This window comes from Gopherus flavomarginatus, chromosome 5 (genome assembly GCF_025201925.1).
Source record: "Gopherus flavomarginatus isolate rGopFla2 chromosome 5, rGopFla2.mat.asm, whole genome shotgun sequence".
NCBI classification, from domain to species: domain Eukaryota; kingdom Metazoa; phylum Chordata; order Testudines; family Testudinidae; genus Gopherus; species Gopherus flavomarginatus.
Genome location: NC_066621.1, coordinates 147,335,696 through 147,357,912, shown reverse-complemented (window position 1 = coordinate 147,357,912; position 22,217 = coordinate 147,335,696). Strand labels below are relative to the sequence as shown.

At 43.1% G+C, this 22,217-nt stretch overlaps 1 protein-coding gene and 1 long non-coding RNA gene across 3 annotated transcripts in view; both read left to right on the top strand.

Moving 5' to 3' along the window:
- The window catches only part of LOC127051001 (uncharacterized), a 427,926-nt gene that overhangs the window by 127,219 nt on the left and 278,490 nt on the right, over positions 1-22,217 (top strand). The gene's annotated exons all lie outside the window — the stretch shown is intronic.
- MNAT1 (MNAT1 component of CDK activating kinase) overlaps positions 38-22,217 on the top strand; it is a 212,574-nt gene continuing 190,394 nt past the window's right edge. For both annotated transcript variants that reach the window (XM_050952712.1, XM_050952713.1), the window contains exon 1: positions 38-183. In XM_050952712.1, coding sequence (XP_050808669.1) covers positions 95-183 — 89 coding nt within the window. In that variant the 5' untranslated portion in view covers positions 38-94. The remainder of the gene's footprint in view (positions 184-22,217) is intronic.

Here is a 22,217-nt window from a genome sequence, read left to right as displayed (position 1 = left end):
AAAGCCCCGGCCGGGCCCTGTTTGCAGTGACAGTGCTTGGAGGAGGGAGGGGTGGGAAGGAGCTGGTGCCTGGCGGGAGGGGGTGGAGGCGACCATGGACGACCAGGGCTGCCCGCGGTGCAAGACCACCAAGTACCGGAACCCTTCCCTGAAGCTGATGGTGAATGTCTGCGGGCACACGCTGTAAGCGCTGCTGCGCGCGGGCCCTGGGGAGGAGCGGGCCGCGTTGCCATGGGGAACATTGAGCGCCACTAGCCCCTGTCCTGGGAAACCTTCCCCCCGGGGGCCCTGGTGCGTGGGGCTCCCACCACGGGGAGGGGCCTTCGTCCGGCTGCTGTTGAGCGGGGGGGCTTTGTCACGCCGCCAAAAGCAGTGGGGGTGGGAGTGGGGGTGTGAAGCAGCTTGCCCAAGCTGGGGGAGAGGAGCAGGCTCAGGGGTGAAGCTCCCACGGCCCACCCACGAGGAAGGAGGTGTGTGAGTGTGAGACAGATGGGGGATTGCTGGTACAACTGGTGTGTGTGTGTGACACATCACTGCACATAGTGCGGCCTGAAGTTCCCAATCCAGGGCAAAGGGGCTGTGAAGACTGTTACACGTAAAGCAGCTGAGCCTCTCTATAGCAGGACCGCTTGCAAATAGTGACCATAAATATAATAACATTTAACATCCCTGTGGTGGGAAGAACATCTCAACAGCCCAACACTGTGGCATTTAATTTCAAAAGGAGGAACTATACAAAAATGAGGGGGTTAGTTAAACAAAAGTTAAAAGGTACAGTGACTAAAGTGATATCCCTGCAAGCTGCTTGGGTGCTTTTTAAAGACACCATAACAGAGGCCCAACTTCAATATATACCCCAAATTAAGAACCACAGTAAAAGAACTAAGAAAGAGCCACCGTGGCTTAACAACCATGTAAAAGAAGCAGTGAGAGATAAAAAGACTCCCTTTAAAAAGTGGAAGTCAGATCCTAGTGAGGCAAATAGAAAGGAGCATAAACACTGCCAAATTCAGTGCAAGAGTGTAATAAGAAAAGCCAAAGAGGTGTTTGAAGAACGGCTAGCCAAAAACTCCAAAGGTAATAACAAAATGTTTTTTAAGTACATCAGAAGCAGGAAGCCTGCTAAACAACCAGTGGGGCCCCTTGACAATCGAGATACAAAAGGAGTGCTTAAAGACGATAAAATCATTGCGGAGAAACTAAATGGATTCTTTGCTTCAGTCTTCACGGCTGAGGATGTTAGGGAGATTCCCAAACCTGAGCTGGCTTCTGTAGGTGACAAATCTGAGGAACTGTCTCAGATTGAAATGTCGCTAGAGGAGGTTATGAAATTAATTGATAAACTCAACATTAACAAGTCACTGGGACCAGATGGCATTCACCTAAGAGTTCTGAAACAATTCAAATGTGAAGTTGCGTAACTATTAACTAAGGTTTGTAACCTGTTCTTTAAATCAGCTTCGGTACCCAATGACTGGAAGTTAGCTAATGTAACGCCAGTACTTAAAAAGGGCTCTAGAGGTGATCCCAGCTATTACAGACCGGTAAGTCTAACGTCAGTACCAGGCAAATTAGTCAAAACAATCGTTAAGAATAAAATTGTCAGACACATAGAAAAACATAAACTGTTGAGCAATAGTCAACATGGTTTCTGTAAAGGGAAATCATGTCTTACTAATCTATTAGAGTTCTTTGAAGGGGTCAACAAACGTGGACAAGAGGGATCCAGTGGACATAGTGTACGTAGATTTGCAGCAAGCCTTTGACAAGGTCCCTCACCAAAGGCTCTTACGTAAATTAAGCTGTCATGGGATAAAAGGGAAAGTCCTTTCATGGGCTGTTAAAAGACAGGGAACAAGGGGTAGGAATTAATGGTAAATTCTCAGAATGGAGAGTGGTAACTAGTGGTGTTCCCCAAGGGTCAGTCCTAGGACCAATCCTATTCAATTTATTCATAAATGATCTGGAGAAAGGGGTAAACAGTGAGGTGGCAAAGTTTGCAGATGATACTAAACTACTCAAGATAGTTAAGACCAAAGCAGATTGTGAAGAACTTCAAAAAGATCTCACAAAACTAAGTAATTGAGCAACAAAACGTCAAATGAAATTTCATGTGGATAAATGTAAAGTAATGCACATTGGAAAAAATAACCCCAACTATACATACAATATGATGGGGGCTAATTTAGCTACAACGAGTCAGGAAAAAGATCTTGGAGTCATCGTGGACAGTCCTCTGAAGATGTCCACGCAGTGTGCAGAGGCGGTCAAAAAAGCAAACAGGATGTTAGGAATCATTGAAAAGGGGATAGAGAATAAGACTGAGAATATATTATTGCCCTTATATAAATCCATGGTACGCCCACATCTCGAATACTGTGTGCAGATGTGGTCTTCTCACCTCAAAAAAGATATACTGGCATTAGAAAAGGTTCAGAAAAGGGCAACTAAAATGATTAGGAGTTTGGAGAGGGTCCCATATGAGGAAAGATTAAAGAGGCTAGGGTTCTTCAGCTTGGAAAAGAGGAGACTAAGGGGAGATATGATAGAGGTATATAAAACCATGAGTGATGTGGAGAAAGTGGATAAGGAAAAGTTATTTACTTATTCCCATAATACAAGAACTAGGGGTCACCAAATGAAATTAATAGGCGGCAGGTTTAAAACAAATAAAAGGAAGTTCTTCTTCGCGCAGCGCACAGTCAACTTGTGGAACTCCTTACCTGAGGAGGTTGTGAAGGCTGGGACTATAACAGTGTTTAAAAGGGAACTGGATAAATTCATGGTGATTAAGTCCATAAATGGCTATTAGCCAGGATGGGTAAAGAATGGTGTCCCTGGCCTCTATTTGTCAGAGGATGGAGATGGATGGCAGGAGAGTGATCACTTGATCATTGCCTGTTGGGTTCACTCCCTCTGGGGCACCTGGCATTGGCCACTGTCGGTAGACAGATACTGGGCTAGATGGACCTTTGGTCTGACTCGGTACAGCCGTTCTTATGACCCTTGGAAAGCATTTGATAGGTGTGAGCCCAGCTATTTACTTCCAGTGTAGTTGCAATAATTTGGTGGGAAGCGGCTGCATCTTGCATGTGTTTGTCCCTTACTGTACTGCAGGCTTTCAGATTGCAATAGCTTGTTTCCTGTTAAGTATGGGTGTGTGTGTGTGTTTTTTTTTTTGTTTTTGTTTTTTGTTTTTTACTTCTGGAGGATTCTCAGTTAAATCTAGTCTATGAGGAGTGCTGCTGTGTGCAGAGTGACTTTAGTTTACAATGCATAGAAAGGCCTGAAAGCCAGCAATGAATCCTGCTCATTTGCTGTTAAGCACACAAATTGTTTTAAAGTCCAGGTGGTCTGACAATAAGAAGCCATGTCATAGGTTAGCATTTGTGCTTGAAACGGAAGCTCCTACTAGCTGTAAAATCCAGCTGGATATGTAGCTGTTTTGTGGAGTTACTGTTGTTTTTCTCTTATGGGTTTTGACATCTCAGGAGTAATAACACAACAGACTTGGCTGCTCTGCGTGTATGCTATTGTGAAGCTATTTCTCAGCGAGAATGTTGGTTCATGCTATTGCATTCAGACTGTGTAACCTTATTTTCAGTCACATATTTTAATGAAAAGGTACTTTTTTGGCAGAGGAGAAACTTTTCATGCTTAGCACGATATTTAATAAACCTCTCTTCAGTTGTTGTCTGAGTTGGGAAAATAGGAAAAAGCACTTTCTACCAATTAAAACTTTCATCGGCTGCTTTTTTATGTGCACCTGGGTAATTAAAAACAAAAAAAGTGGTGTTTTTAAAAGTTGGGCACATGTGCAGCCCTGGATGAGGAATACATGTGCTGATTTGTTGGAAGAACTTTGGTTTGGAAATGACAATATTATGAATAATTGAAATCATGCTCAGAACATGATTAACTCAATCATTCATTACACTGTAATGTTTTTTCAGATACACATATTTGAGGAATCATTATTGCCAGTGACTGTTGTTGGTTTAGCAGATGGTTAGTTTGGTTGTGGAGATCTTTCATAATTTTCAGGCAGGTTTATAGCGTGCATCCATAAAGAGGTTGACCTGCTACTTGAGTGAACACTGGTGAAAGCTTTTTACTGCGATAACAACCCTCCTCAATTTTTCAGCTCACCACTTTTCTAATGGGTTATAAAATTTTAAAGCTAGAAGTCTAACAAACTCAAGTAAGTATACAGCAGATGTACATGTGAACTGAATATGTTAAAAGGGCAGGATTTGGATGATTTAATGTTTTGATTGTGTTTTAAGAAGCAGAACTATGTCCATCTGAATATATCTGTTTCCTGGTTAAGTCTAACCAGGACCAGCCAGGCCCAGTTAGTACTTGACTGGCAAACTTTCAAGGGGAAAAGAGAGTCTGTGAAACATGCATTTGTGGTGCAGTAGATTATTGCTTGTATACTTCAGACATTGCATTTTTTTCTATACTGCTTCTCCAGTAAAAACATAAACAAATGGAATGTTATAATTTTTATATTTAGTATCCTTTTTCTGTAATTTTAGCTACACATGGTCTTTTTTTTTAAATTACTATGCATGCATGATTTATTATTTTCAGCAAAAGTGTCTATCTGTTTATGAGGTTATGCACAAATGCAATATGGGCTTGATTCAGCAATGCTTATTGCTACTGAGGAGCACTTATTCAAGTGAGTAAATGCCATTGATAATGTGAAGTAAGGGTGTCAGAACTGTGTCCTATATAAGCAGTATGACAAATCTTTAGCTAAATGCACATTTCCCCTAAATAATAGGTTACGTTATAACTATACACCATTGCACACTTCCAGTAAAGGCCAGAGTAAACAGTTGACCTTTGCATTGTGTTTTAAAAGCTCAATCACTGCAGTGCAAGGAAGTGAAATACAGAATTGCAGAGCCTCTACTGAAAGCAATTCCTTAGCTAGATGAATCTAGGGACCGTTAGTGATACATTATCAGCTGACCTCAGCTGCCGTGGCATGACATGGAAAGATATGTGGTCTCCTGAGGTAGCTGAAACCAAACCACTGAAAGATCCCTTGTGTAACTGCTGTACAACAGTGTAAAAACTCCAAGTGTAAAGGTTCTTGGATTTTGTTATGGTGAGTGGTTACGAAGCAGGGAGTCCCAGGTGTCCTTGTGAAGTTAGAGGTGCCAAGGAGCATGGATTGCGGCTTCCCTTGTCACATACACATCTGTGTCATGGGTCTAATTGTGACTATTAAAATGGAGGGGGTACAACATTACCTGTTTGGTTATGGGCAGAACTGTGGACTGTCATTACTTCCTTAGCTCCTGTGATGGATGCCCCACTCACTGCTTTGACTATATGTATTTTCAGGAGCTCACTAGTTACAGGCATTGAAGAAATGGTGCAGCTGTTGGAAGAAAGAGTAGGTGCACATATTGCTTTCTCGTGATGGTAATCCACCCAAAAAACAGTGGAGAAGGTCACCGAGCCTTGTCGGCATTAGGATTTGGAAGTTGTTAACTAACGTGTTAATAGTTTAGTGTAGACAAGGCCTTTAACACATATAATATTCATGGCAACCAAATCCTAATCTAGATGAGGCTAAAGAGATTAGCAACTTTACCAACTACTTACTGTTGTTCAGAACTATCCAGGGCCGTGCGGGATCTCTGTCTCTCTCAGAACAGGCCAGCACATTCCAGTTGGACACTGTGTCCTACTGCAGGGGTTCTCTTTCTGAGATCCCCGCAACATACTATAAAAATATCACGGCCCACCTGTGCCACAGTAGCTGATTTTCTGCATATAAAACCAGGGCTGGCATTGGGATGTAGCAAGCAGGGCAACTGCCTGGGGCCTCATGCCACAGGGCCCCCATGAAGCCACATAACTCAGGCTTCAGCCTCAGCCCCAGATGGTGAGGCTCAGGGCCCTGGGCTTCAGCCCCATGCGGTGAGGGTTTGGCTTTCTGTCCCAAGCCCCAGTGAGTCGAATGCCGGCCCTACTTGAAGGTCCCCCTGAAATCTGCTCGAGGCCCCCCAGGGGGCCCCAGAACCCTGGTTGAGAACTACTGCCCTACTGTAGTGCATACATGCAAGAGGGTAAAATTAAGGTCAGTGTGGGAATCTGATCTTTAAATTTATTGGCTTGCATTGTAACTGTAAACTCCGCACCTTGTTGTGACATAAATGTGGCCTTTTCTCTCTCTGAATATCGAGTAGTTCAATATTGCATTTTTATGATCACTTCTATGTTAATAATCTTGTTTCTGAGGGGTTCATATTTTAGTAGTTTGAAATTATATCTCATGACATTTTGTCACCGAGTTGGAAGCCCAGATGACAGCCCTGACAATGATGAGACACCACTGACCCAATCATGGAGGGGCTGAGGGGGGAAACAAAATGGGTCATCAGTCACACAGTCTGTATTAATATGCTGTTGTGGTTCTGAATGAATGACATTCTGAGTTAAGGTTAGTCTAGTGCCCTTTACCTTTCCTTCTCAAAATCATTACATTATGCGTGGTCCTTTATCAGGTGCTCAGAGGGTTTACATACCATTGTCCTGATCCTACAATTGATTATATACGGGCATGTCCCTGTACATGGTTCCTTGGAAGTCAGTGGGTCTTTGTGGAGCTGTGCCTATGTGCAATTGGTTGCAGGATTGGGGCTTGTGTGTGACATATAGGCACACTGAGATAAAGGGGTGTGTTAGTCTTCTGTCACAGCTTTCATTAGTGGATAAATGTCAGACTTTGAGTGAATTGGTTGATTACAGGATGACTGTGAGCCGCCAGTGTGATGCAGCTATGAATAAGGCTCTTGCAGTCCTCGGATGTGTCAGGTGAGGTATTTCCAGTAGAGACAGGGAAGTTTTAGTACCATTATACAAAGCATGTATGAGATTTCATTTGGAATACTGTGTGAAATTCTGGTCTCCTATCTTTAAGAAAGATGAATTCAAGCTGGAATAGGTGTGGAGAAGGGCCACTAGGATGATCCGAGGAATGGAAAACCTCCTTTATGAGAGGAGACTCTCAGAGCTTGGCTTGTTTAGCCTAACCAAAAGAAGGCTGAGGGGAGATATGATTGCTCTCTCTAAATACATTAGAAGGATAAATACCAGGGACGGAGAGGAGTTATTTAAATGAAGCACCAGTGTGCACACAAGAACAACTGGCATCAACCAGTTTAGGCTCAAAATTAGATGGAAAGTTTCTAAGCATCAGAGAAGTGAAGTTCTGGAACAGCCTTCCAAGGAGAGCAGGGGGGACAAAAAACCTAAATGGCTTCAAGACAGCTTGATAAGTTTATGGAGGGATGGTATAACAGGACTGCCTAGGATGGTATGTGGCCTATTGGTGACTGCCAGTAGCAAACATACTCAACTGTTGGATGGGGAGGGCTCTGAGTTACTACAGAGAATTCTTTCCCAGCTATCTTCCTGGTAGATCTTGCTCACATGCTCACAGTCTAACTGATCACCATATTTGGAGTCGGAAAGGAATTTTCCCCCATGTCAGATTGGTAGAGGCCCTGGGTGTTTTTTTGTTTTTGTTTTTGTTTTTCCTTCTTCTGCAGCATGGGGCACAGTTTAAACTAGTGTACTTGGTGGATTCTCTGTAACATGAAGTCTTTAAACCATACTTTAAGGACTTCAGTAACCAGCCAGAGGTTATAGATAATGTTCCCTCTAATTTTTTTACATCCATGTGTGGAATAACTTTTGTCATGTGCACCAGTATTGAGGTGATGTGTGGCAGGGGTGGGGCCAAGGGGTTTGGAGTGTGGGAGGGGGGTTGGGGTTGGGGGGGGTGAGGACTCTGGCGGGGGGGTGAGAGTTCTGGTGTGGGGCCAGGGATGAGGGGCTTGGGGTGCAGGCTGCCCCAGAGCTGTGGTAGGGAGAGAGGACTCCCCCCAGCACTCTCTCACTGCAGTGGCCTGGGGCTGGGGGAGAGCTGCTTCTCCCTGCCTGCGTGGCCCTTAATAGCCTGTGCGGCTGCGCAGCTTAGAGGGAACTTATGTTGTGTATCTATTTCAGGAGTGGGTGAGGTTCTGTGGCCTGCAATGTGCAGGTCAGACTAGATGATCATGATGGTCCCTTCTGTCCTTAAAGTCTATGAGTCTGTTATGAGAATGTGTGTGGGCATGTTAAAAAATTATTTCCCTTAGTTATTGCTTGGCTAATATTATAGAATCTGTAACGAAGTAAGAAACAGTGTGTGGTTGTGGAGTTACAGTAAGGTTTTATTATCCTTTTCCACTATAAATCTTGTCATGAGGATGGGTGGATGATAAATGGGCAGTAAAAACTTGCTGCAAAATGAAAGTTGACATAGAATTACTCAGTCCAAGAGTAAGGAATGCCTTTAAAAATAATAAAAAAAAAAAAAAAAAAAAAAGGAGAAAGGGTGGCCTTCAATAATAAATGTGCAAAAAAAAAAAAGTTTCGCTAAAATGATGCTTCTGGGAAAAAAGAAGTGCGTCTAATTGAAGGAAGGAATGGTCCATTAGAGTTTACAGGGCATTGGTTTCTAAGGTGCACTGATGGTTTTGCCTTTCTTTTAAAAATTGAGTCTCAGGAACTGCATTAAAAAGCCTCTGTGCAAGCATGACAATTTTCGATTGCACCGATGGTTTCAAATGTGTTTTTGGAGTGTGCAGAGGCAAGGGGGTGTTTTGCCAATGGAGTTTTAATCCACCTCGCTTCATTTGAGACCATGAATTATCTTTTGCTCTGCTTCCTTGGGTTTCATTGCTTACACTGAATTTTAGTGGGCAGGTTAAACATATCCTACTGATTTACTTACATAAAAAAAGGAAAGGTAATGCATCCACCAAAAACTTCATTAAAAGAATGTTAAGATTGTTACCACAAACGGAATCAGGTAAAGAAAGGTACCGTTGGCTATAAAACATGCCAAATGGCCTTCAACCATCAGACATAAACATGTTGCATTTAAAAGGAGGGAAAAAAAAGTTCATTGGAGCCACTGGTCCAGCCGCCTAGCCCCACTGCTATTTCATGTATTTCTCCTGTTCAAAGAGGGGAGGAGAGATGGCCTTTAAAGCCAAGACTTCCTTCCTGATGCTGTTGGACTTGCTGCTTCAGCCAGTGGTGGGGCCCTTTGGACTCCTGGAGAGACAAGCCCACAAAACCCCAGGTTTCTTCTGCAGCAGACCTGCTGCTCCAGCTATCCGTGATCCCATGACTCCTGGAGAGAAGGGGTGGCGAGGTTTGCAAGCCCACAAAAACTAGGCCAGCTCCTTGAAGTTCTGGGTCTGCTACTTCTATCATTCCAGCCAGTATGAGTGACCACTCTGAGGGTACGTTTACATTACAGGATTATTCCGATTTTACATAAACCAGTTTTGTAAAACAGATTGTATAAAGTTGAGTGCACGCGGCCACACACAGCACATTAATTCGGCGCTGTGCGTCCGTGTACCGAGGCTAGCGTCGATTTCCGGAGCGTTGCACTGTGGGTAGCTGTCTCATAGCTATCCCATAGTTCCCGCAGTCTCCCCCCGCCCCTTGGAATTCTGGGGTGAGATCCCAGTGCCTGATGGGGCAAAAAACATTGTTGCGGGTGGTTCTGGGTACAGCCGCACCCCTCCCTCCGTGAAAGCAGCAGACAACCGTTTCGCCCCTTTTTTCCTGGGTGAACTGTGCAAATGCCATAGCACAGCAAGCATGGACCCTGCTCAGATCAAGACCGCAATCGTGGACACTGTAAACACCTCGCGCATTGTCGTGCAGTCTGTGCTGAACCAGGACCTGCAAAGCCAGGTGAGGAGGAGGTGGCTATGGCAGCGCGGCGACGAGAGTCATGAGGACATGGACACAGAATTCTCTCAAACTGCAGGCCCCTGTGCTTTGGAGATCCTGCTGGTAATGGGGCAGGTTCTAGCCATTGAACGCCAATTTTGGGCCCGGGAAACAAGCACAGACTGGTGGGACCACATAGTTTTGCAGGTTTGGGACGATTCGCAGTGGCTGTGAAACTTTCGCATGCGTAAGGGCACTTTCATGGAACTTTGTGACTTGCTTTCCCCTGTCCTGAAACGCCATAATACCAAGATGAGAGCAGCCCTTAGTTGAGAAGCGAGTGGCGATAGCCCTCTGGAAGCTTGCAATGCCAGACAGCTACTGGTCAGTTGGGAGTCAATTTGGAGTGGGAAAATCTACTGTGGGGGCTGCTGTGATGCAAGTAGCCAAAGCAATCATTAAGCTGCTGCTACGAAAGGATGTGACTCTGGGAAACGTGCAGGTCATAGTGGATGGCTTTGCTGCAATGGAATTCCCTAACTGTGCGGGGGGGCGATAGATGAACCCATATCCCTATCTTGGCACCAGGGCACCCAGTACGTAAACCGCAAGGGGTACTTTTCAATGGTGCTGCAAGCACTGGTGGATCACAAGGGACGTTTCGCCAACATCCACGTGGGATGGCCAGGCAGGGTTCATGATGCTCGTGTCCTCAGGATCACTACTCTGTTTAAACGGCTGCAGCAAGGGAATTACTTCCCAGACCAGAAAATAACAGTTGGGGATGTTGAAATGCCTGTAGTTATCCTGGGTGACCCAGCCTATTCCTTGATGCCATGGCTCATGAAGCCATACACAGGCAGCCTGGGCAGTAGTCTGGAGCAGTTCAACTACAGGCTGATCAAGTGCAGAATGGTGGTAGAATGTGCATTTGGTCGTTTAAAGGCGCGCTGGCGCACATTACTGACTCGCTCAGACCTCTGCCAAACCAGTGTCCCCATTGTTATTGCTGCTTGCTATGTGCTCCACAATCTCTGTGAGAGTAAGGGGGAGACCTTTCTGGCGGGGTGGGAGGCTGAGCCAAATCACCTGGCTGCTGATTACGCGCAGCCAGACATCAGGACGATTAGAAGAGCACATCAGGAAGCGGTGCGCATCAGAGATGCTTTGAAAATGAGTTTCATCACGGGCCAGGGTACGGTGTGACTGTTGTGTGTGTTTCCCCTTGATGAACCCCCACTTAATTGACTCATTCCCTGTAAGCAATCCACCCTCCCCCTTCGATTACAGCTTGCTTAAGGAAATAAAGTCACTATCGTTTAAAAATCATGTATTCTTTATTAAAAAGTCATTATTAAAAGAGGGAGAGAACTGACAAGGTATCCCGGGGTTTGGTTTGGGAGGAGGATAGGAGGGAAGGAAAAGGCCACTAAAAATATTTGAGTAATGACAGCCTTTTGGCTGGGCTGTCCACGGGGGAAGAGTGGACGGGTGCACAAAGCCCTCCCCCACGCGTTCTTACACGTCTGGTGAGGAAGATATGGAACATGGTGAGGGTGGTTACACAGGTTCCTGAAGCTCCACCAGACGTCGGAGGATGTCAGTTTGATCACGCAGCAGCCCCAGCATTGCATCCCGCCACTGCATATCTTCCTGCCTACACCTCTGATCTATCTGGCACCACCTCTCATCTCGAGCGTCCCTCCTATCCTCATGTTCACTGGCATCTTTCCTGTAATTTGATACCACGTCCTTCCATTCATTCAGATGAGCTCTTTCATTGCAGGTTACTTCCATTATTTCTGAGAACGTTTTGTCTCGCGTCATTTTTTTCCGCTGCCTTATCTGAGATAGCCTTCGGGATGGAGTAGGGAGGCTTGAAAAATTTGCAGCTGCATGATGGAGGGAAAAAAGGGAGAGAAGTATTCAAAAAGATACATTTTACAGAACCATGGTTATACTCTTTCACAGTGAACAACACTATTCACCTTACATAGCACATGTGATTTCACTACAAGGTCGCATTTTGCATCTTAATATTGAGTGCCTGCGGCTCTGATGTTAGAGATCTCACAGACGCAGGTCTGGGCATCAGAATTCAGCTTGCATGCGGCCATGGTAAGCCATTGTCTTTCGGCTTCTGCAGCCTTCATATACACAGTGCCCTCCTTTTCCCAAATACCAAGCAAATCCCTTTCAATGATGTTTGTTTCCTGTTAACATGCAGCAGCAGACCACCACCCCCCCATCCAATTCTCTGGGATGATTGCTTTACCCCCCCCCCCACCGCGTGGCTGGTAGCAGGGAAGATCCCTGCTAGCCAAACGCGAAAAAGCTCAGTGCCATTCCCTCTCCCTCTCCCCCCGCTTGGCTACGTGCAGGGAAGGATTTCTTTTAAGCAACAGGCAAACAGCCCAGTAGGAAAATGGCCATCTCTGTCCCCTTAATTAAATTCCTGAATTTCAACCAGCTTACCATGAACGATATCACTCTCCTGAGGATAACACAGTGAGATAAAGAATGGATGTTGCTTGAATGCCAGCAATCACCGGGACCATATGCAGCTAGGCTTTGTCATGCAATGATACCAGATTACTTGCTACATGCATGGCATGGTCAAGTGTCCTACCATGGTGGACGGAATAAGGCTGCCTTGCCCAGAAACCTTCTGCAAAGGCTTTTGGAGTACCTCCAGGAGAGCTTCATGGAGATATCCCTGGAGGATTTCCGCTCCATCCCCAGACATGTTAACAAACTTTTCCAATAACTGTATTGGCTGCGAATGCATCCCTAGTCCTCAGGGCAAATCAATCATTAAAAAACACTTGCTTTTAAACCATGTTTTATATTTACAAAGGTACACTCACGAGAGGTCGCTTCCATGGCTTCATTGTCTGGGCTACTGGCTTGGGAGGGCTGGGAGGGTAATTCCGTCTGGGGGAGAAAAAGCTCCTGGCTGTTGGGGAGAATGGAGTGCTGTGTGCTCTCTGCAAGCTCGTCCTCCTCCTCATCTTCCCCATCCGCAGAATCCTCAGCCATGGCTGAGATTACCACCCCCACCTCGGAATCCACGGACGGGGTGGGGTAGTGGTGGCGGACCCCCCTAGAATTGCATGCAGCTCAGCTTAGAAGCGGCATGTTTTCGGCCTTGCCCCGGACCTTCTGTTTGCTTCTTTGGTTTTCTGGTAGGCTTGTCTGAGCTTTTTAACTTTCACTCTTGCACTGCACTGAGTCCCTGGTATGGCCTTTCTCCATCATAGCCTTGGAAATTTTTTCAAGTGTTTTTTCATTTCATCTTTTGGAACGGAGTTCTGTTAGCACGGAATCCTCTCCCCATACAGCGATCAGATCCAGTACCTCCCGTGCGGTCCATGCTGGAGCTCTTTTTCGATTCTCAGGAGACTACATTATTACCTGTGCTGATGAGCTCTGCGTGGTCACCTGTGCTGGTGAGCTCTCCAAACTGGCCAAACAAGAAATGAAATTCAAAAGTTCTCGGGGCTTTTCCTGTCTATCTGGCCAGTGTGTCCGAGTTCAGATTGCTATCCAGAGCGGTCACAGTGATGCACTGTGGGATACCACCCGGAGGCCAATACCATCGATTTGCGGCCACACTAACCCTAATCTGATATGGTAATACCGATTTCAGCGCTACTCCTCTCGTCAGGGAGGAGTACAGAAACCGGTTTAAAGAGCCCTTTATATCTATATAAAGGGCCTCGTTGTGTGGATGGGTGCAGTGTTAAATCGGTTTAATGCTGCTAAAATGGATATAAACGCGTAGTGTAGACCAGGCCTGAGAGTAGGATGCAGATCCCAGAAGAGCAATCCACAAGTGGTCAGACTCAAAGTTTGGATTCTTAAAGCTACCTACTGCATAATTCAGTGTAGACGTTTGTAATTTTTTTTTCTACTTACTGGCTAGTAGACTTTGTATAGGGTAGCTAGTTTATGATGTTAGAGCAAATTGACTTTCTAGTCTCCCCTGACATTTCTTGTTATGTGTTTAGGATCCTTATTAGAAGCTTAAATTATTTTTTCCTCTTTTCTTTTCCTAAAGGGACATGGGTTAATTTTTCTCTTTATTTGTTAATACAACTCCCAAATAGAGGTAGCAGCATAACAAATTAGAACATTTTTAATGGCTTAATTTAAGCTCACTCAGGGAGACATCTACTCCTAGACTTCTCCTATGGGGACTCTATAGTCTCCCCTGCACCCTTTTATATCTGCTTCTGGGAATTCCTGAGCGGGGTAGCTCCATATTTTCAGACTCCTCTGATTGCTGTTTTAATGGCCAAACAGACAAAGGGAGCAGAGGTTTAATTGTTAGGTTAGACACATTTAAGATGTTGCTTTGGAGCCAAATTCACGACTGGCACAAGTGGGTGCAACTTTAATGAAGCTGGGTCTGCTTGTGTCAGCATTGAACGTAGTCCGGAACCTTTTGGATATAATTGTACCGTGTGACAGTATGATGTCTGATCCAGTGTTCCACTGTTGAACTACTGCAGCAGAGAGCAAAGTATTGTAAGAATAAAATTAGAGCCTGCGGAAAATTAACATCAAAGCTGAAAATCTTGAAAAATCTTAAATTGGATTCTAAGATGATTGTAGCAAGTGGGAGTTACTTCGGGAGATTAAGGCCTCGATCCTGCAAATGCTGAAGTGTATGTTAACTTTATTCCCTTGAGTATTCCTGTTGAAATGAATGTGACTGTTCACTTCAGTTGCATAAGTGTACCTGACAGTTCAGTCAGGTGCATAAGTGTACAAAGGATCAGGGCCTCAGTTTCCACTACAGATGCATCAGGTGGGTAACGTACCTGGTTCTGGCCCTTAAGAGGTGGTTTGTAGGAGCAGTATCTGGAAATAATAGAACAGGTTTCTTTTTTTCTATCTCTGAAGCCTGAGGGAGAGTTCCTAGTAAAATGAAACCTAACCCTACATCTTTCACATAGTCCAATGTAATGTTAGTTTACTATCAACACGCACCCCCCAACTTTAATGGAACTGCCAAATATCCGTGTACACTGAATAACCGTGTTACTTATGTATGCAACATTCAGCTTTCCTTGCCCCATCCCTCCCAGTGCTCGTTACTTCCGCTGCGTTATGTCCAAAATTAGGTTCTGATCTTGGAAATGCTTACTTCCATGTGTAGTGCTTATGCATGTGACTAGTCCCAGCTGACTAAAACAAATTTAATGGGAACTAGAGGTTTGTAGGATTGGGCCTTTAGATTATAAACTGAGGCAGGGACTTTGTTTGTATGGTCTGTAAAGTGCCTGTCATACTTGTAGGGACCACATTAATAACAACTGGGGACAAAATTATGTTCCCAGTTAAACACTAATGTAAATTTGTATGAAATCAACAGAATTCCTTGGAATTACTCCAGATTTACATTGGTGAAGCTGAGCAGAATTTGTCCCAGAATGTGTTTAAGGTGATAGTAAATCCGTATGCTCCTTTGTCTCTAGATGTCTACTCAAATTCACCATAGGAAGTTTGCTTTGTTAAAATCAGCACTGGTTGGAAAAGAAATGCAGGCAGAAGCTTATGTTCCACCCAACTTTGACTTAACCTGGGAAGTGTGTTTCTTCTTTAAAGGAAGATACAAAAGAACATTCTACAGTTAACACTCCCTGTGGGACCTGCTGCTGGAATTTTCACTGGAATTTTTTGAATTGGAAACCTAGACCGACTTTCTCCTTTTGGCTTTTTGGACTTATTCAAATTTTTTGTGGTTTTAGATGATCTCTAAGTTCTATTCTCTCCCATTGAGTCATTTTTAAGTTTCTCGTGGAGGTGATTTAAATTATTCTTGAAATACCTAGTTTCTTTTCTTGTGCTATCTAGTTCTGTAATGACACAGCATTTTTCTTGATGAGTATTATCTGAACAAAATTGTATAGGTTTGGCTGTGAGTCACAGCATAGTCTTAACACTTTTGATGAAGTATTTTGGTTGTTGTTGCTTTTAAACAGACAGGGCAAAATCTTGCCTCGATTCTGATTGTACTATTGAGCTTGTTTTCGGCATGTCTATTTTGTAATCCTTTTTGTTAGATTAGCAAGACTCTGTAAGTGATACTCCTTATTGTGAAAATTTTTGTGAAAGTCTTCAGGAAACCTTAATTGCCGTTCTGCTTGGAAAGGTGACTTTGGCAAAAGAAAAGTGATTATGAGCTTCTGTTTGTTGTGTCCGTGACTTCCAGATCAAATCTGTCAGTTCACAAGTAAAAGGATGTTTTTTGTTTAAATGCCAGCTCTGAAAAACCCAGGCCTGTTGTTTATTCAGATGGCCTGAATCTTCAAATGTGACTTGTGAAATATGGGTGCCAGTCTATTTTGGGCGCCCAACTTGAAACATCTAAAAGAGGCCTGATTTTTTTTTTTTTCAGAGGGTAGGTACTTGGCACTTTCTGAAAACAGATTCCTTTGAGACCCCTCAAGTTGGGCACCCAAAAATACTAGACGCTCCTGAAAACTTTGGCTAAGGTTCTCATATCACACCCACCAGTAGGCTAACTTGACTTTCAAATTCAAGTAATAATTCTGTTGATGTACGAGCCAGAATAGTATCTAGCTCAGTTTCACAGAGCAGTATTGGTTTCAAAGTGCTCAGAAGAGTGAAAAGTAGTAAAAATATGATTTTAGTTACTTTAGTATGTGTTTATGTATGAATACAGCAGAAAGTGGGTCTAGAATCATCACTTGAAACTGGTAGCGAAGCAGGTATGACAGTGCCATTCTTACAGAGTTGCTCTTCAGAATATTTGAATTCTGTCTTCCACTTGGTCTGAATGTTCTTTATATTTGGGGTGATGGTGGTTTATGTGGGTTTGCTTTTTGGGGGGGTTATGGGGGCAATGGTTTGAAGAAAACCAGTTCAACTCTTTTTGACAGCTAAAGGGAATACTCAATGCAGGTGTGTATCTTACTTTCTAAAGGGATTCCTTCTCCCCCACCCCCAACCTTGAAATTAAAAAAAATAAACAGCATTGTTTCTCTGATATTCTATTAATGTAAAGTTACTTGTGTATACTTCAAGTTTGGCAAATCTTGATTCTGTCTTCTGTTTAATGATCTGTATTAAATAATGGCTATGTATGCACTATACAAACACTCAATTTATAATAATGACCATGGCTGTTTAACCTTTTCAGTGAATTGTTCTGCTTAATTAAAGATGCTTATGAATTTTTGCAAATTGTTTACTTTGCAGGAGTTTACTTTGTCAGATCTCTCTCATCTCAGCTTTGGCCTTTTGGAGAGAATTTAGCAGTAATTCATGTAGTAAATGATAGTTTGATTTTATTTAATTGCATTAGTTCTGAACACCTTCTAAATGTATAATTCTTCTGATGCTCCGAGAACAATATTCTTTCTTAGTTGTTATTGCTTAAGTTTAAAGATATTATAAGCAGTGGCATTGGAACAGTTTGTGTAGTGGGGGTACTGAAAGCCATTGAATGAAACTGTAAACCTTGTATATGATGGAAAACCAGAGGGTGCTGCTGCACCCCTAGAGCCCCTTGATTATCGGTGGGGTGTGTGGGGGTGTATGTGTGTGTGTTTGTGTGTGTAAGAGTCAGCCATGCTTCAGGCCTTCATCTTGCAAATTGTTTTGCACAGTCTGCAGGGAAAACTTCCTGAAATGGGTCTATAGTGGTAGCTATTTATGAGTGAACCAGAAACAAATTGGGCTCCAAACCTGCAAACACTTAAGCTTACTCAGAATAGTATAGTTACTGAATAATGGGATTGCTCACAGTAGTAAAGTTAGGATGTGCATAAGAGGATTATGGCTTTGATTTCAAACATGCTGACTTGTAGTACCACAGAAACAGGGAAGTAACTTTTCTAGGTATTGAGGAAAATGTTTTTGTTTCGGGTCCCTCTATGATGGTATCTTTCCCCAATTTGAACCTTAGAGCCCAAAAGTTGGGGTACAAGCATGAATTCCTCTAAGCTCAATTACCAGCTTAGAACCTGTAGCGCTGCCACCAATCAGGAATTCCAGTGCCTGATACGCTCTGGTCCCCCCCAAAACCTTCCCTGGGGACCCCCAAGACCCAGACCCCTTGGATCTTAACACAAGGAAAGTATACTCTTTCCTTCACCAGTGCCTTTCCTAGGCTTCTCTCCCTGGGTTACCCTGGAAGATTACTGTGATTCAAACCCCTTGAATCTTAAAACAGGGAGGAATGTTCCTTCCCTCCTCCCTTTCTTCCTCCCCCAGAGGCAATACAGATTCAAGCTCCGTGAACCTAAAACAAAGGGATTCCACCCCTCTCCCCTCCCTTCTCTTTCTTTCGTGTTAAGTACAGACTCAATTCCCTTGAGCCTCAACAAGGAAAAAAAAATCATACAGGTCTTAAAAACAAAACTGTTAATAAAAAGAAAAGAGAATAAAAAAAATCACTGTAAATTCAAGATGGAATATTACAGGGTCTTTCAGCTTATAGAAACTGGAGAAAAAAGCCTCCTCCAACAGAAATACAATTTTAAAATACTTTCAGCCAAATACACATTAGAACTCTACCAGCCAGATACACATTTGCAAATAAAGGAAAAAAACAATTAAAAGACTATAACCGCCTTCCTTACTAAATACTTACTATTCTGAATATATAAGAGACTGTAGCAGGGAGATTGGCAAGAAACCTGGTTGCATGTCTAGTCCCTTCCAGGACTCGGAGAGAACAACGCCAAACCCAAAAACACAAACAAAGGTTTCCCTCCACCGAGGTTTGAAAGTATCTTGTCTCCTGATTGGTCCTCTGGTCAGGTGTTGCAGGTCACTGTTTGTTAACCCTTTACAGGTGAAAGAGACATTAACCCGTAGCTATCTGTTTATGACACCCCCCTCCAGGGGAAGAAGGGGCAAAATGAAAACCGGAAAAATATTAAAATGTTCCGTTCTCTAACTGCTTTGTCAATGCCAAGCAGTTTGATACACCAAAAATGAATACAGCTATTGCCATCTCAGCCAGCATCGTCTGTTACAGTGGGACACGCTAAGCAATTTTAATAAGACTCTCTTTTCAGTTGCTATAACTTAGCCAAATTAACCATTTAGGCTGAAATTTTCCATGCTGGGTATCTGCCTTAGGCTGGATTTTTTTTTTAAATTTCAGCCAAAACAGTTCCGCTGTTTCCAAGAACGAGGTTAAGGAAAAATGTTTTGCCATTTAAAAAAAAATTCTCAAGGAAAAGGTTGCTAGAAGCTCCATGCTTTGGAGTGAGGACTTGAAATTTGGCAAAGGTGTGGCCTTTTGTATCGGGTTCTGAAAATGCACCCAAATTTGGCCACATTATAAGCCTTTGAATTTTTTTCTGAATTTGCACATGCTCAATAGAGACTTGGAAGATTTTCAAAGCATCTATTCTCATTTAACATGCTTCAGCCTCTCACAGTTCCCAGCACTGACCATACCAGAGTGACTGAGCATGCTGCAAACCCAGGGCTAATCTGCATTTTCCTTGTAATGGCTGCTCTGGGCTGGAATGAGGCTGGTCACTGGAACTAAGAGCAGGGAGTCTTTCTCTCCTGTGCTTTCAGTGACCCCATTGTTGGCACCCAGGCATCATGGATGAGGAACCCTCCTGATTTCTCTGCAGAGAGAACAAAAGCTAAACTGAGAAAAGGAAAGGAGTAGAATGGGAGAAGTATCCTGGTGAGACTGGGACTGGAAACTGGGAAGGGCAGAGAAACTGTAACTAGGAGTTGAGGGTGAGTGAGACTGTCACTGGTTGGCCAAGGAGGTTGGGAGCCATTGAGGGAAATGCAAGGGAGTCCACTGGGACTGAGATCAGATGAGGAGCTGAGAGGGAAATGGGAGACTGGGATTGGCTGGATAAAGAAACTGAGAAGTGGTGGGGAGTCAGAGTGGAACTAGGAGCCAAAGGTGGTGGTGGTGAGACAGACGGGAAGAGGAGTCAGGAGTGAGGGAACTGGAATTGGCTGGGCAAGGAGATTAGGACTGGGGTGAGGAAGGGAGGACTATGATAGTAGCATTTTGGAGAGAAGGCAGAAGGGGCCAAGCTTACAGGTGGGAAATATCCAGAAAGGTCTGTGAGCACTCGACACAGCACCCCTCCAGAGCCTGGAAAGGACCCCAGGATTCCTGAGTCTCATCATTCTTTTACTGTTGGTGGATATCTGTGAAACCCACTTTCAAAGTGTACCTCCTCTCCTGCTAGTGCTGATCCATGCAGAGGATGATAACCTACTACAGCTGTCAGTTATCTCCTTAGCTCAAGTGCTGTGTGGTGGAGCTAAAGGTTCCAACCCTGCTCGTGAGGTATGTGGATGTCAATATGATACCATGTGACAGAATTTCTATTTTACATTTAAAAAAAAAAACAAACCTAGCAAATCACACACAAATCTAAGAAAATGATGTTGTTAATGTTGCAAAGTCAAGCACTCAAATTAGGCAATGTCAGACTTAAGGTTCCCTGTGCAACCTTAATTCGGCTCCCTTCTGCATATGCATTATTATGATCACATAGTGTCCATCCCTTCCCCCCCTCCCTCCTGCCCCCCTCGCCCCCCCGCAGCCTGCTCTGGGAATGCATCAGAGTTCTGTAGTGAAGGAGGTTATTGCCGTAGAACCTCTTGCTTATTTGTTGCTGAACTTGTGGTGTATGAAGCAGAAGATTACAGGAGAGAAAGGATGGCCTCATGGTTAAGGCAATTGAATGCTGCCATGGATAATTGAATTCTACCCCTTCTCCGCCCCAGAGCTCATATGTGATGCCGGGCAAGTCGCATCAGCCATTTTTCACAAGTTATCACTACTTGTATTTTCATCTTCTGCATTACTTGATTTGAGACCCTGGGTTCTGATTTGCAGAAGTGCTGACCAAGTGAACTCAATGGGAGCTGTGCTTTGAACATACAAAGTGTTTATATAATGCAAAGTGCTTAAGAAAAAGCAGGTCCTAGATTTCTCAAATTGGTCACTTCAAATTAGTGGACACTTCTGACCTTTATTTCTCTGTGCCTCAGGTCTCCATTTGTAAAAATGGGAATAACACCTTTTCTCCTTGCTGCATTCTAGTGAAGATAAATTAATTAATGTTTGTGAAGCACTCTGATATTATAGTGATGAGCACAATAGAAAAGTTCATATGATTATGTATTCAGAGCAGGATTTGATAATGTGCAGTGAATAAGGCATGGGACCACCACTCATTGAACAATAATAGAAGGTTGTACAGGCAACCTCAATTCTGTCACTTGCTAAATTTTGAGTGTCTGACTTTGCAACATTAGTAACGTTGTTTTAACGTGTGTATAATTTACATAATGGGTCAAGTGTTTATTTCTACCTTTTCTCATAATTATAGAGGAAAATAAAATAGATAATAAGTCTTGTATCAGACTTGTATTCTTCATAGCTGGTCCATTCATTTTTTTTTTTTTTTTTTTAACGCTGGAAGATTGAAAACAAAGCCTGTTCTACTTCATAAATAAGTAAACAAAATAAATAAATAACAAAATAATTAACACTCTTATTCAGTTTTATATTTGTCCTTTCCTTCTTGGTGCACTAAAAGTTGATTCCTTTGAGTATTTGCCAGACAAATTTTTTCTTTTCCATTTTATTCTATTTTTTGCCTCCTTTGTCAGATATTCAGTATTTTGTTGGCAGGTTTATAGTTTCTGTGACAAAATGACTTTGAAGATCAGTTACAACTCTCTAGCAATCCCCCTGGCCTTTTGCAGCCTTGAAATTTCACACTATAATCCATAATAAAAGGCAAATATTTGTTGAAAGAAATACCTTTTAAATGTAATGGATTACATTCACTCCTGCTGTAAATTTCATTAGCCCAATATTTTGTTCCTTCAAAATCCAGGCATTTTTATAAATGAAAAGTGAAAGAAGATGAATTGATTGGAGGGGAAAAATCTACCCCCAATTTAACTCCTCCTCCCTTCCAAAGTATGGAAGGAGTTTTATTGTTTAAAATTTAATGGAGCTTTTATCAATATGGTGCAGTGCCTCTGCATTATCTGAAATTTATTCATATTTAATGAGCCTCTATTCTGATTTCAGGTAACAGGATCAACTGCCTATAGCCATAACTCTGATTTTATTTGCAAACAGTGTATCCCATTGTCATTTTGAAACTCTGAAATTCTTAAAACTGTCCAAATGTTAAGTCTTATTTCTTCCTCCCTGAGATGCTTAACTCATCCAGAGCTTTTTACAGTGTTAGTCATCAAACAGCTGCTGTTTTTGCTACTGTAGATAACGGCAGTTAAAAATGTTTAGTCTCAGGACTTAACTATTAGGAAAAACAATACCAGTGGGGTTAAATCAGTGGCACTCTTGCTTGAGTGAGGACTGCAGAATTTGGCCCTATATTAATTGAATGTTAGCAGGTTGGCAACTAATTATACATATACATGGTATTTTCATTTACTAATTA